Below are 14,681 nucleotides of genomic sequence, written 5' to 3' on the forward strand. Positions count from 1 at the left end.
ACAGCAGGCAGAGTCCAGCTCAGACGAGTCTGACTCGTAAGTCAGGATCAGACCAGACAGCAGGCAGAGTCCAGCTCAGACGAGTCTGACTCGTAAGTCAGGATCAGACCAGACAGCAGGCAGAGTCCAGCTCAGACGAATCTGACTCGTAAGTCAGGATCAGACCTAGACAGCAGGCAGAGTCCAGCTCAGACGAGTCTGACTCGTAAGTCAGGATCAGACCAGACAGCAGGCAGAGTCCAGCTCAGACGAGTCTGACTCGTAAGTCAGGATCAGACCAGACAGCAGGCAGAGTCCAGCTCAGACGAGTCTGACTCGTAAGTCAGGATCAGACCTAGACAGCAGGCAGAGTCCAGCTCAGACGAGTCTGACTCGTAAGTCAGGATCAGACCAGACAGCAGGCAGAGTCCAGCTCAGACGAGTCTGACTCGTAAGTCAGGATCAGACCAGACAGCAGGCAGAGTCCAGCTCAGACGAGTCTGACTCGTAAGTCAGGATCAGACCAGACAGCAGGCAGAGTCCAGCTCAGACGAGTCTGACTCGTAAGTCAGGATCAGACCAGACAGCAGGCAGAGTCCAGCTCAGACGAGTCTGACTCGTAAGTCAGGATCAGACCAGACAGCAGGCAGAGTCCAGCTCAGACGAGGTCTGACTCGTAAGTCAGGATCAGACCAGACAGCAGGCAGAGTCCAGCTCAGACGAGTCTGACTCGTAAGTCAGGATCAGACCAGACAGCAGGCAGAGTCCAGCTCAGACGAGTCTGACTCGTAAGTCAGGATCAGACCTAGACAGCAGGCAGAGTCCAGCTCAGACGAGTCTGACTCGTAAGTCAGGATCAGACCAGACAGCAGGCAGAGTCCAGCTCAGACGAGTCTGACTCGTAAGTCAGGATCAGACCTAGACTGCATACTAAGTGGAATCCTCTTCCCTTTGCAGTGCACGACTTTAACCAGGACTATTGAGTCATACTGTCACGCTGAGCCAATTGGACTCCTGACTCTGGTCTCTCTTGTCCAATCAGGGAGCACGATGGGCAAGCGTCGGGCGGGGACAACTTCGGTAGTGATGACTGGGTCTTCACCATCAGAGAGAAGGATCTTAAGAAAGTCCAGAACGGTGGAGAGGGACAGGAAGTGGAGAGAGGAGACATTTCAAGGAGGCTGTATTCCACCAGCCTGTCCACCATCATCTCTCCTTCTCTGGCCGAAGTAAGAAGCTCTCTGCTGTCTTGGCGCCGACAGACCAACCCGGCCACGGGGTTGTCCATCACCCGCTGGGTGTTGATGGAAATATACAGGAACATCTCCTGAACACATCAATCTGCCCCCTTAAACCCTGAAAACAAATAATTATATTTATTGTCCCACCTCTAGAATAAAAATTAAATCTTCTGGGTTCACCGATCTGTTTAGACGACGTGATGTTCACAGTTTCAAATAAGGTCCCACTTCCTGTCTGTCTGCTGTCTGCCAGTCACCACACTACCCTGCTACAGCATACTGTCTGTCTGTCTGCTGTCTGTCACCACACTACCCTGCTACAGCATACTGTCTGTCTGTCTGCTGTCTGTCACCACACTACCCTGCTACAGCATACTGTCTGTCTGCTGTCTGTCACCACACTACCCTGCTACAGCATACTGTCTGTCTGCTGTCAGTCACCACACTACCCTGCTACAACATACTGTCTGTCTGCTGTCTGTCACCACACTACCCTGCTACAGCATACTGTCTGTCTGTCTGCTGTCTGTCACCACACTACCCTGCTACAGCATACTGTCTGTCTGCTGTCTGCCAGTCACCACACTACCCTGCTACAGCATACTGTCTGTCTGTCTGCTGTCTGTCACCACACTACCCTGCTACAGCATACTGTCTGTCTGCTGTCTGTCAGTCACCACACTACCCTGCTACAGCATACTGTCTGTCTGTCTGCTGTCTGTCACCACACTACCCTGCTACAGCATACTGTCTGTCTGCTGTCTGTCACCACACTACCCTGCTACAGCATACTGTCTGTCTGTCTGCTGTCTGTCACCACACTACCCTGCTACAGCATACTGTCTGTCTGCTGTCTGTCACCACACTACCCTGCTACAGCATACTGTCTGTCAGTCACCACACTACCCTGCTACAGCATACTGTCTGTCTGCTGTCTGTCACCACACTACCCTGCTACAGCATACTGTCTGTCTGCTGTCTGTCACCACACTACCCTGCTACAGCATACTGTCTGTCTGCTGTCTGTCACCACACTACCCTGCTACAGCATACTGTCTGTCTGCTGTCTGTCACCACACTACCCTGCTACAGCATACTGTCTGTCTGCTGTCTGTCACCACACTACCCTGCTACAGCATACTGTCTGTCTGTCTGCTGTCAGTCACCACACTACCCTGCTACAGCATACTGTCTGTCTGCTGTCTGTCAGTCACCACACTACCCTGCTACAACATACTGTCTGTCTGCTGTCTGTCACCACACTACCCTGCTACAGCATACTGTCTGTCTGTCTGCTGTCTGTCACCACACTACCCTGCTACAACATACTGTCTGTCTGCTGTCTGTCACGACACTACCCTGCTACAGCATACTGTCTGTCTGCTGTCTGTCAGTCACCACACTACCCTGCTACAGCATACTGTCTGTCTGCTGTCTGTCAGTCACCACACACCATGTGTCTCGGGCCTGAGAGTTGGCAGCTCAGCCTCAGTAGTAAAAAACATCTCTTAACCCTGTTTTGTTCCCGTCTCTCTGTCCTCTCTCCTACCCGTCTCTCTGTCCTCTCTCCTACCCGTCTCTCTGTCCTCTCTCCTACCCGTCTCTCTGTCCTCCCTCCTACCCGTCTCTCTGTCCTCCCTCCTACCCGTCTCTCTGTCCTCCCTCCTACCCGTCTCTCTATCCTCCCTCCTACCCGTCTCTCTATCCTCCCTCCTACCCGTCTCTCTATCCTCCCTCCTACCCGTCTCTCTATCCTCCCTCCTAACCCGTCTCTCTGTCCTCCCCTCCTACCCGTCTCTCTATCCTCCCTCCTACCCGTCTCTCTATCCTCCCTCCTACCCGTCTCTCTGTCCTCCCTACTACCCGTCTCTCTATCCTCCCTCCTACCCGTCTCTCTATCCTCCCTCCTACCCGTCTCTCTATCCTCCCTCCTACCCGTCTCTCTGTCCTCCCTCCTACCCGTCTCTCTGTCCTCCCTCCTACCCGTCTCTCTATCCTCCCTCCTACCCGTCTCTCTATCCTCCCTCCTACCCGTCTCTCTGTCCTCCCTCCTACCCGTCTCTCTGTCCTCCCTCCTACCCGTCTCTCTGTCCTCCCTCCTACCCGTCTCTCTATCCTCCCTCCTACCCGTCTCTCTGTCCTCCCTCCTTCCCGTCTCTCTGTCCTCCCTCCTACCCGTCTCTCTATCCTCCCTCCTACCCGTCTCTCTGTCCTCCCTCCTACCCGTCTCTCTGTCCTCCCTCCTACCCGTCTCTCTGTCCTCCCTCCTACCCGTCTCTCTATCCTCCCTCCTACCCGTCTCTCTGTCCTCCCTCCTACCCGTCTCTCTGTCCTCCCTCCTACCCGTCTCTCTGTCCTCCCTCCTACCCGTCTCTCTGTCCTCCCTCCTACCCGTCTCTCTGTCCTCCCTCCTACCCGTCTCTCTGTCCTCCAGTTGAAGCAGCGTCAGGAGGCAGTGAATGGGAATCCGATGGCTCTAGATGAATTGAGAGAAGCGATTCTCCTAGCAGAGGAGGCCTACCCTGGGATCTCTGACTCCCTGGTCACACAGCTGGTTAACAGACTGCAGAGGTGTGACTACTAACCCCTATACCCTAGTACCCTACCACTAAAACCCTAGTACCCTAGTACCCTACCACTAACACTAGTACCCTACCACTAGCCCCTATAACCCTAGTACCCTACCACTAACCCCTATACCCTAGTACCCTACCACTAGCCCCTATAACCCTAGTACCCTACCACTAGCCCCTAGTACCCTACCACTAACCCCTATACCCTACCACTAACCCCTATACCCTACTACCCTACCACTAACCCCTAGTACCCTACAACGAACCCCTATACCCTAGTAGCCTACCACTAACCCCTAGTACCCTACCACTAGCCCCTATACCCTAGTACCCTACCACTAACCCCTATACCCTAGTACCCTACCACTAACCCCTAGTACCCTAGTACCCTACCACTAACCCCTAGTACCCTACCACTAACCCCTAGTACCCTACCACTAACCCCTAGTACCCTACAACTAACCCCTAGTACCCTACCACTAACCCCTATACCCTAGTACCCTACCACTAACCCCTAGTACCCTACCACTAACCCCTAGTACCCTACCACTAACACTAGTACCCTACCACTAACCCCTATAACCCTAGTACCCTACCACTAACCCCTAGTACCACTAACCCCTATAACCCTAGTACCCTACCACTAGCCCCTATAACCCTAGTACACTACCACTGTCCCCTATAACCCTAGTACCCTACCACTAACCCCTATAACCCTAGTACCCCTATAACCCTAGTACCCTACCACTAACCCCTATAACCCTAGTACCCTACCACAAACCCCTATAATCCTAGTACCCTACCACAAACCCCTATAAAACCTAGTACCCTACCACTAACCCCTAGTACCCTACCGCTAACCCCTAAAACCGAGTACCCTACCACTAACCCTAGTACCCTACCACTAGCCCCTAAAACCCTAGTACCCTACCACTAACCCCTATAACCCTAGTACCCTACCACTATCCCCTAGTACCCTACCACTAACCCTAGTACTCTGACTGACCCTAGTACCCTACCACTAGCCCCTAAAACCTTAGTACCCTACCACTATCCCCTATAACCCTAGTACCCTACCACTATCCCCTATAACCCTAGTACCCTACCACTAACCCCTATAACCCTAGTACCCTACCACTAGCCCCTATACCCCTAGTACCCTACCACTAATCCCTAGTACCCTACCACTATCCCCTATAACCCTAGTACCCTACCACTAACCCCTATAACCCTAGTACCCTACCACTATCCCCTATAACCCTAGTACCCTACCACTAGCCCCTATAACCCTAGTACCCTACCACTAGACCCTATAACCCTAGTACCCTACCACTAACCCCTAGTACCCTACCACTAACCCCTATACCCTAGTACCCTACCACTAACCCCTAAAACCCTAGTACCGTACCACTAACCCCTATAACCCTAGTACCCTACCACTAACAACTAGTACCGTACTACTAACCCCTATAATCCTAGTACCCTACCAGTAACCCTAGTACCCTACCACTAACCCCTAGTACCCTACCACTAGCCCCTATAACCCTAGTACCCTACCACTAACCCCTATAACCCTAGTACCCTACCACTATCCCCTATAACCCTAGTACCCTACCAGTAACCCTAGTACCCTACCACTAACCCTAGTACCCTATATCTAACCCCTATAACCCTAGTACCCTACCACTAGCCCCTATAACCCTAGTACCCTACCTCTAGCCCCTATAACCCTAGTACCCTACCACTATCCCCTATAACCCTAGTACCCTACCACTAGCCCCTATAACCCTAGTACCCTACCACTAGCCCCTATAACCCTAGTACCCTACAACTAGCCCCTATAACCCTAGTACCCTACCACTATCCCCTATAACCCTAGTACCCCTATAACCCTAGTGCCCTACAACTAGCCCCTATAACCCTAGTACCCTACCACAAACCCCTATAACCCTAGTACCCTACCACTAGCCCCTATAACCCTAGTACCCAACCACTAACCCCTATAACCCTAGTACCCTACCACAAAACCCCTATAACCCTAGTACCCTACCACTAGCCCCTAGTACCCTACCACTAACCCCTATAACCCTAGTACCCTACCACTAACCCTAGTACCCCATCTCTAACCCCTAAAACCCTAGTACCCTACCACTAACCCCTATTACCCTAGTACCCTACCACTAACCCCTATAACCCTAGTACCCTACCACTAACCCCTATAACCCTAGTACCCTACCACTATCCCCTATTACCCTACCACTATCCCCTATTACCCTACCACTAACCCCTATAACCCTAGTACACTACCACTAGCCCCTGTAACCCTAGTACCCTACCACTAGCCCCTATAACCCTAGTACCCTACCACTAGCCCTAATACCCTACCACTAACCCCTATAACCCTAGTACCCTACCACTAACCCTAGTACCCTATCTCTAACCCCTATAACCCTAGTACCCTACCACTAACCCCTATAAAACCTAGTACCATACCACTAACCCCTATAACCCTAGTACCCTACCACTATCCCCTATTACCCTAGTACCCTACCACAAGCCCCTATAACCCTAGTACCATACCACTAACCCCTATAACCCTAGTACCCTACCACTAACCCCTAGTACCCTACCACTTACCCCTAGTACCCTACCACTAACCCCTATAACCCTAGTACCATACCACTAACCCCTATAACCCTAGTACCCTACCACTATCCCCTATAACCCTAGTACCATACCACTAACCCCTATAACCCTAGTACCCTACCACTAGCCCCTATTACCCTAGTACCCTACCACAAGCCCCTATAACCCTAGTACCATACCACTAACCCCTATAACCCTAGTACCCTACCACTAACCCCTAGTACCCTACCACTATACCCTAGTACCCTACCACTAACCCCTATAACCCTAGTACCCTACCACTAGCCCCTAGTACCCTAGTACCCTACCACTATCCCCTATAACCCTAGTACCATACCACTAACCCCTATAACCCTAGTACCATACCACTAACCCCTAGTACCCTACCACTAACCCCTATAACCCTAGTACCCTACCACTAACCCCTGGTACCCTACCACTAACCCCTATAACCCTAGTACCATACCACTAACCCCTATAACCCTAGTACCCTACCACTATCCCCTATAACCCTAGTACCATACCACTAACCCCTATAACCCTAGTACCCTACCACTAACCCCTAGTACCATACCACTAACCCCTAGTACCCTACCACTAACCCCTATAACCCTAGTACCATACCACTAACCCCTATAACCCTAGTACCCTACCACTAACCCCTAGTACCCTACCACTAACCCCTAGTACCCTACCACTAACCCCTATAACCCTAGTACCATACCACTAACCCCTATAACCCTAGTACCCTACCACTAACCCCTAGTACCCTACCACTATCCCCTAGTTTATCCCAATCTCTCTCTCATCTAATCCCACTACCTGGTTAATGACTAATTTAGTTTATCCTAATCTTTCTACATCTAATCCCACTACCTGATTACTGACTGTACCTTAGTTTACCCTAGTCCCTACCACTCCCCTATTCCCACTACCTACTACTGACCCTGTAACCTTAGTCTATCCTAACCCCTCCACCTAATCCCCACTACCTGATTACCACTGTACCTTAGCCTTATCCTAACCCCTACCATCTAATCCCACTACCCTATTACTGACCCTGTACCCTAGTTTACCCTAATCCCTCATCTAATCCCACTACCTGATTACTAACCCTGTAACCCTAGTTACCCTAATCCTTACCCTACCATCTAACCCCACTACCTATTACTGACTGTACCTCTATTTATCCTAGTCTCCCTACCACTAACCCCTATAACCTGATACCCTACCACTGACCCTATATCCTAGTACCCTACCACTAACCCCTAGTACCCTACCACTAACCCCTAGTTTATCCCAATCTCTCTCATCTAATCCCACTACCTGATTACTGACTAATTTAGTTTATCCTAATCTCCCTCCATCTAATCCCACTACCTGATTACTGACTGTACCTTAGTTTATCCTAATCTCCCTCCATCTAATCCCACTACCTGATTACTGACTGTACCTTAGTTTATCCTAATCTCCCTCCATCTAATCCCACTACCTGATTACTGACTGTACCTTAGTTTATCCTAATCTCCCTCCATCTAATCCCACTACCTGATTACTGACTGTACCTTAGTTTATCCTAATCTCCCTCCATCTAATCCCACTACCTGATTACTGACTGTACCTTAGTTTATCCTAATCTCCCTCCATCTAATCCCACTACCTGATTACTGACTGTACCTTAGTTTATCCTAATCTCCCTCCATCTAATCCCACTACCTGATTACTGACTGTACCTTAGTTTATCCTAATCTCCCTCCATCTTCTCTCTCCTCTCTCTCTTAGATTTTCTTCAGGCAGGAAGTCTTCGTGCTCTTCTCCCTAGTGATTGGCTCTCTGCCCCAGCCCGCCTCTCCCAGGCCCCGCCCCCTGTCTGTGGTCCAGTCAGAGGTCAGCCTGGATAACACCACATATTCCCGCCGGAGAACACTGAACACACCAGACGCTTGGTGATCCAACTCCAAGGCCTCTTTGAGTAGCTTGATAAACCTGTGGAGTTAACACTGCTGGAGCAAGGAGGAGGACCCATCAGTATGGACCCAGTCTGACTGGTACCAGAGGACCCATCAGTATGGACCCAGTCTGACTGGTACCAGAGGACCCATCAGTATGGACCCAGTCTGACTGGTACCAGAGGACCCATCAGTATGGACCCAGTCTGACTGGTACCAGAGGACCCATCAGTATGGACCCAGTCTGACTGGAACCAGAGGAGAACCCATCAGTATGGACCCAGTCTGACTGGTACCAGAGGACCCATCAGTATGGACCCAGTCTGACTGGTACCAGAGAAGGACCCATCAGTATGGACCCAGTCTGACTGGTACCAGAGGAGAACCCATCAGTATGGACCCAGTCTGACTGGTACCAGAGGACCCATCAGTATGGACCCAGTCTGACTGGTACCAGAGGACCCATCAGTATGGACCCAGTCTGACTGGTACCAGAGGAGCCCATCAGTATGGACCCAGTCTGACTGGTACCAGAGGAGACCCATCAGTATGGACCCAGTCTGACTGGTACCAGAGGACCCATCAGTATGGACCCAGTCTGACTGGAACCAGAGGAGAACCCATCAGTATGGACCCAGTCTGACTAGAACCAGAGGAGAACCCATCAGTATGGACCCAGTCTGACTGGTACCAGAGAAGGACCCATCAGTATGGACCCAGTCTGACTGGTACCAGAGGAGAACCCATCAGTATGGACCCAGTCTGACTGGTACCAGAGGACCCATCACTATGGACCCAGTCTGACTGGTACCAGAGGACCCATCAGTATGGACCCAGTCTGACTGGTACCAGAGGACCCATCAGTATGGACCCAGTCTGACTGGTACCAGAGGACCCATCAGTATGGACCCAGTCTGACTGGTACCAGAGGACCCATCAGTATGGACCCAGTCTGACTGGTACCAGAGAAGGACCCATCAGTATGGACCCAGTCTGACTGGTACCAGAGGACCCATCAGTATGGACCCAGTCTGACTGGTACCAGAGGACCCATCAGTATGGACCCAGTCTGACTGGTACCAGAGGGGAACCCATCAGTATGGACCCAGTCTGACTGGTACCAGAGGACCCATCAGTATGGACCCAGTCTGACTGGTACCAGAGGACCCATCAGTATGGACCCAGTCTGACTGGTACCAGAGGAGGACCCATCAGTATGGACCCATCAGTATGGACCCAGTCTGACTGGTACCAGAGGAGGACCCATCAGTATGGACCCAGTCTGACTGGTACCAGAGGAGGACCCATCAGTATGGACCCAGTCTGTCTGGTACCAGAGGACCCATCAGTATGGACCCATCAGTATGGACCCAGTCTGACTAGAACCAGAGGAGAACCCATCAGTATGGACCCAGTCTGACTGATACCAGAGGACCCATCAGTATGGACCCAGTCTGACTGGTACCAGAGGACCCATCAGTATGGACCCAGTCTGACTGGTACCAGAGGACCCATCAGTATGGACCCAGTCTGACTGGTACCAGAGGACCCATCAGTATGGACCCATCAGTATGGACCCAGTCTGACTGGTACCAGAGGACCCATCAGTATGGACCCAGTCTGTCTGGTACCAGAGGAGAACCCATCAGTATGGACCCAGTCTGTCTGGTACCAGAGGACCCATCAGTATGGACCCAGTCTGACTGGTACCAGAGGACCCATCAGTATGGACCCAGTCTGTCTGGAACCAGAGGAGAACCCATCAGTATGGACCCAGTCTGACTAGAACCAGAGGAGAACCCATCAGTATGGACCCAGTCTGACTGGAACCAGAGGACCCATCAGTATGGACCCAGTCTGTCTGGTACCAGAGGAGAACCCATCAGTATGGACCCAGTCTGACTGGAACCAGAGGACCCCCATCAGTATGGACCCAGTCTGACTGGTACCAGAGGAGAACCCATCAGTATGGACCCAGTCTGTCTGGTACCAGAGGAGAACCCATCAGTATGGACCCAGTCTGTCTGGTACCAGAGGAGAACCCATCAGTATGGACCCAGTCTGTCTGGTACCAGAGGACCCATCAGTATGGACCCAGTCTGACTGGTACCAGAGGACCCATCAGTATGGACCCAGAGGAGAACCCATCAGTATGGACCCAGTCTGACTGGTACCAGAGGAGAACCCATCAGTATGGACCCAGTCTGACTGGTACCAGAGGACCCATCAGTATGGACCCAGTCTGACTGGTACCAGAGGACCCATCAGTATGGACCCATCAGTATGGACCCAGTCTGACTAGAACCAGAGGAGAACCCATCAGTATGGACCCAGTCTGACTGGTACCAGAGGACCCATCAGTATGGACCCATCAGTATGGACCCAGTCTGACTAGAACCAGAGGAGAACCCATCAGTATGGACCCAGTCTGACTGGTACCAGAGGACCCATCAGTATGAACCCAGTCTGTCTGGTACCAGAGGACCCATCAGTATGGACCCAGTCTGTCTGGTACCAGAGGAGAACCCATCAGTATGGACCCAGTCTGACTGTTACCAGAGGAGAACCCATCAGTATGGACCCAGTCTGACTGGTACCAGAGGAGAACCCATCAGTATGGACCCAGTCTGACTGGTACCAGAGGAGGGCTCATCAGTATGGACCCAGTCTGACTGGTACCAGAGGACCCATCAGTATGGACCCAGTCTGTCTGGTACCAGAGGAGAACCCTCTGTGGGCTGTCTGCTCCTCTCTTTATGAACCTCAGGTGTAGTGCTTTAGATGGATGGCTCCTCCGAGCCACTGGGGGGCGCTGTGCTGTGTGGGATTTATTTGAATACAAAGCAACCTGTATATATATATATGTTCAGCTGTCTCTGATGTTGCAGACATCAGTCTCTGTGTACAAACGGTCATGATGTGCTTTTGTAGATAATATATGAAGGTAAATATTTAAGATTGAAGTCACCTCTAATGATCAAAAATGCCTCCACTGTTTCTTCCTTTCCGCTGCGTCGTGAACGTTTGTTCAGCGGGTTTTACTGAGCGGTGAAACTCAAACAGCACTTTGTGTGAGTTTGACCCCTGTTGGCCTAGGTCGGTAACCGTGGTAACCAACCACGGGCAGGAAGTTCACTACAGAGGGACTGAGTTTTTTTTTTACATGTGTTCTCATCTACACTCCCTACAAAGTGTGCACTTGTCCTTATAACAGTCCACTGCTTTTAAAGCCGTGACGGGTAGTAGGTTCACCCAGCTCAGTGTATATATAGACTAGAGGTCGACCGATTAATCGGAAGGGCCGATTAATTAGGGCCAATTTCAAGTTTTCATAACAATCGGAAATCTGTATTTTTGGCCACCGATTTGCCGTTTAAAAAATATATATATATATATTTATTCATTTTTTACACCTTTATTTAACCAGGCAAGTCAGTTAAGAACAAATTCTTATTTACAATGACGGCCTAGGAACAGTGGGTTAACTGCCTTGTTCAGGGGCAAAACGACAGATTTTTACCTTGTCAGCTCGGGGATTCGATCCAGCAACCTTTCGGTTAACTAGTCCAACGCTCTAACCACCTGCTTTACATTGCACTCCACGAGGAGCCTGCCTGTTACGCGAATGCAGTAAGAAGCCAAGGTAAGTTGCTAGCTAGCATTAAACTTATCTTATAAAAAACAATCAATCAATCATAATCACTAGTTAACTACACATGGTTGATGATATTACTAGTTTAACTAGCCTGTCCTGCGTTGCATATAATCGATGTGGTGCGCATTCGCGAAAAAGGACCGTCTTTGCTCCGACGTGCCTAACCATAAACATCAATGCCTTTCTTAAAATCAATACACAGAAGTATATAATTTTAAACCTGCATATTTAGCTAAAAGAAATCCAGGTTAGCAGGCGATATTAACCAGGTGAAATTGTGTCACTTCTCTTGCGTTCATTGCACGCAGAGTCAGGGTAAATGCAACAGTTTGGGCCGCCTGGCTCGTTGCGAACTCATTTGCCAGAATTTTACGTAATTATGACATAACATTGAAGGTTGTGCAATGTAACAGGAATATTTAGACTTAGGGATGCCCCCGTTAGATAAAATACGGAACGGTTCCGTATTTCTCTGACAGAAAAAACGTTTTGTTTTCGAGATGATCGTTTCCGGACTCGACCATATTAATGACCTAAGGCTCGTATTTCTGTGTGTTATTATGTTATAATTAAGTCTATGATTTGATAGAGCAGTCTGACTGAGCGGTGGTCGGCAGCAGCAGGCTTGTAAGCATTCATTCAAACAGCACTTTCGTGCGTTTTGCCAGCAGCCCTTCGCAATGCATTGCGCTGTTTATGACTTCAAGCCTGTCAACTCCCGAGATTAGGCTGGTGTAACCGATGTAAAATGGCTAGCTAGTTAGCGGGGTGCGCGCTAATAGCGTTTCAAACGTCACTCGCTCTGAGACTTGGAGTAGTTGTTCCCCTTGCTCTGCATGGGTAACGCTGCTTCGAGGGTGGCTGCTGTCGATGTGTTCCTGGTTCGAGCCCAGGTAGGAGCGAGGAGAGGGACGGAAGCTATACTGTTACACTGGCAATACTAAAGTGCCTATAAGAACATCCAATAGTCAAAGGTCTATGAAATACAAATGTTATAGAGATAAATAGTCCTATAAAAACTACAACCTAAAACTTCTTACCTGGGAATATTGGAGACTCATGTTAAAAGGAACCACCAGCTTTCATATGTTCTCATGTTCTGAGCGAGGAACTTAAACATTAGCTTTCTCACATGGCTCATATTGCACTTTTACTTTCTTCTCCAACACTTAGTTTTTGCATTATTTAAACCAAATTGAACATGTTTCATTATTGATTTGAGGCTAAATTGATTTTATTGATGTATTATATTATATCGGCCGATTAATCGGCATCGGCGTTGAAAAATCGTAATCGGTCGACCTTTAGTGTCTACAGATACACTGTATTAATGGAGGCGTGTCTACAGATACACTGTATTAATGGAGGCGTGGCTACAGATACACTGTATTAATGGAGGCGTGGCTACAGATACACTGTATTAATGGAGGCGTGGCTACAGATACACTGTATTAATGGAGGCGTGGCTACAGATACACTGTATTAATGGAGGCGTGGCTACAGATACACTGTATTAATGGAGGCGTGGCTACAGATACACTGTATTAATGGAGGCGTGGCTACAGATACACTGTATTAATATATAAAGCCATTCATATGAAAACCAGCTCAAGCATATCAACTTACCCACATTACAGTTCATGAAATGCGGTGCTGTTATGCAGAATTTAAATTGTACGGCCTTTTAACTTGCAGCGATGGACCCTTGACTGTCTTCATTATAAGCTGTTTCCTGTTTCTATCACGCTAAATACACTACACGGCCAAAGGTATGCGAACACCCGTTCAAATTAGTGGATTTCGACTATTTCAGCCACACCCATTGCTGAAAGGTGTATAAAACCGAGCACACAGCCATGCAATCTCCATAGACAAACATTGGCAGTAGAATGGCCTTACTGAAGAGCTCAGTGACTTTCAACGTGGCCACCGTCATCGGATGCCACCTTTCCAACAAGTCAGTTCGTCCCATTTCTGCCCTGTTAGAGCTGCCCCCGGTTAACTGTAAGGGCTGTTATTGTGAAGTGGAAACGTCTAGGAGAAACAACGGATTAGCTGCAAAGTGGTAGGCCACACAATCTCACAGAACGGGACCGCCGAGTGTTGAAGCGTGTAGCACGTAAAAAAAATTAAAAAATTGCCTGTCCTCTGTTTCAATACTCACTACCGAGTTCTAAACTGCCTCTGGAAGCAACGTCAAGCACAAGAACTGTTCGTCGCGATCTTCATGAAATGGGATTCCATGGCAGAGCAGCCAAGATCACCATGAGCAATGCCAGGCGTCGGCTGGAGTGGTGTGAAGCTCGCCGATCCGGAGCGGTGGAAACATCTTCTCTGGAGTGGTGTGAAGCTCGCCGACGTTGGACTCTGGAGCGGTGGAAACACCTTCTCTGGAGTGATGATTCACGCTTCACCATCTGGCAGTCCGACAGACGAATCTGGGTTAGGCAGATGCCAGGAGAACGATGCCTGCCCGAATGCATAGCGCCAACTGTAAAGTTTGGTGGAGGAGGAATTATGGTTCGGGCCCTTTAGTTCCAGTGAATTCTTGCTTTCAACTTTGTGGCAACAGTTTGGGGAATTCCCTTTCCTTTTTCAGCATAACAATGCCCTCGTGCACAAAGCGAGGTCCACACAG

The 14,681-nt window shown here is 49.8% G+C and overlaps 1 protein-coding gene across 1 annotated transcript in view; it reads left to right on the forward strand.

Annotated features, from left to right (window-relative positions):
- The window catches only part of LOC106575054 (serine/threonine-protein kinase 24), a 32,688-nt gene extending 21,316 nt beyond the window's left edge, over positions 1–11,372 (forward strand). Inside the window, exons 8-10 of the mRNA XM_045698444.1 lie at positions 1,022–1,208; positions 3,655–3,791; positions 8,222–11,372. Of these exons, the coding sequence (XP_045554400.1) occupies positions 1,022–1,208; positions 3,655–3,791; positions 8,222–8,261 (364 nt within the window). The 3' untranslated portion in view covers positions 8,262–11,372. The remainder of the gene's footprint in view (positions 1–1,021; positions 1,209–3,654; positions 3,792–8,221) is intronic.
- The last annotated feature ends 3,309 nt before the right edge of the window (positions 11,373–14,681 follow it).

Source organism: Salmo salar, chromosome ssa16 (assembly GCF_905237065.1).
Source record: "Salmo salar chromosome ssa16, Ssal_v3.1, whole genome shotgun sequence".
Taxonomy (NCBI): domain Eukaryota; kingdom Metazoa; phylum Chordata; class Actinopteri; order Salmoniformes; family Salmonidae; genus Salmo; species Salmo salar.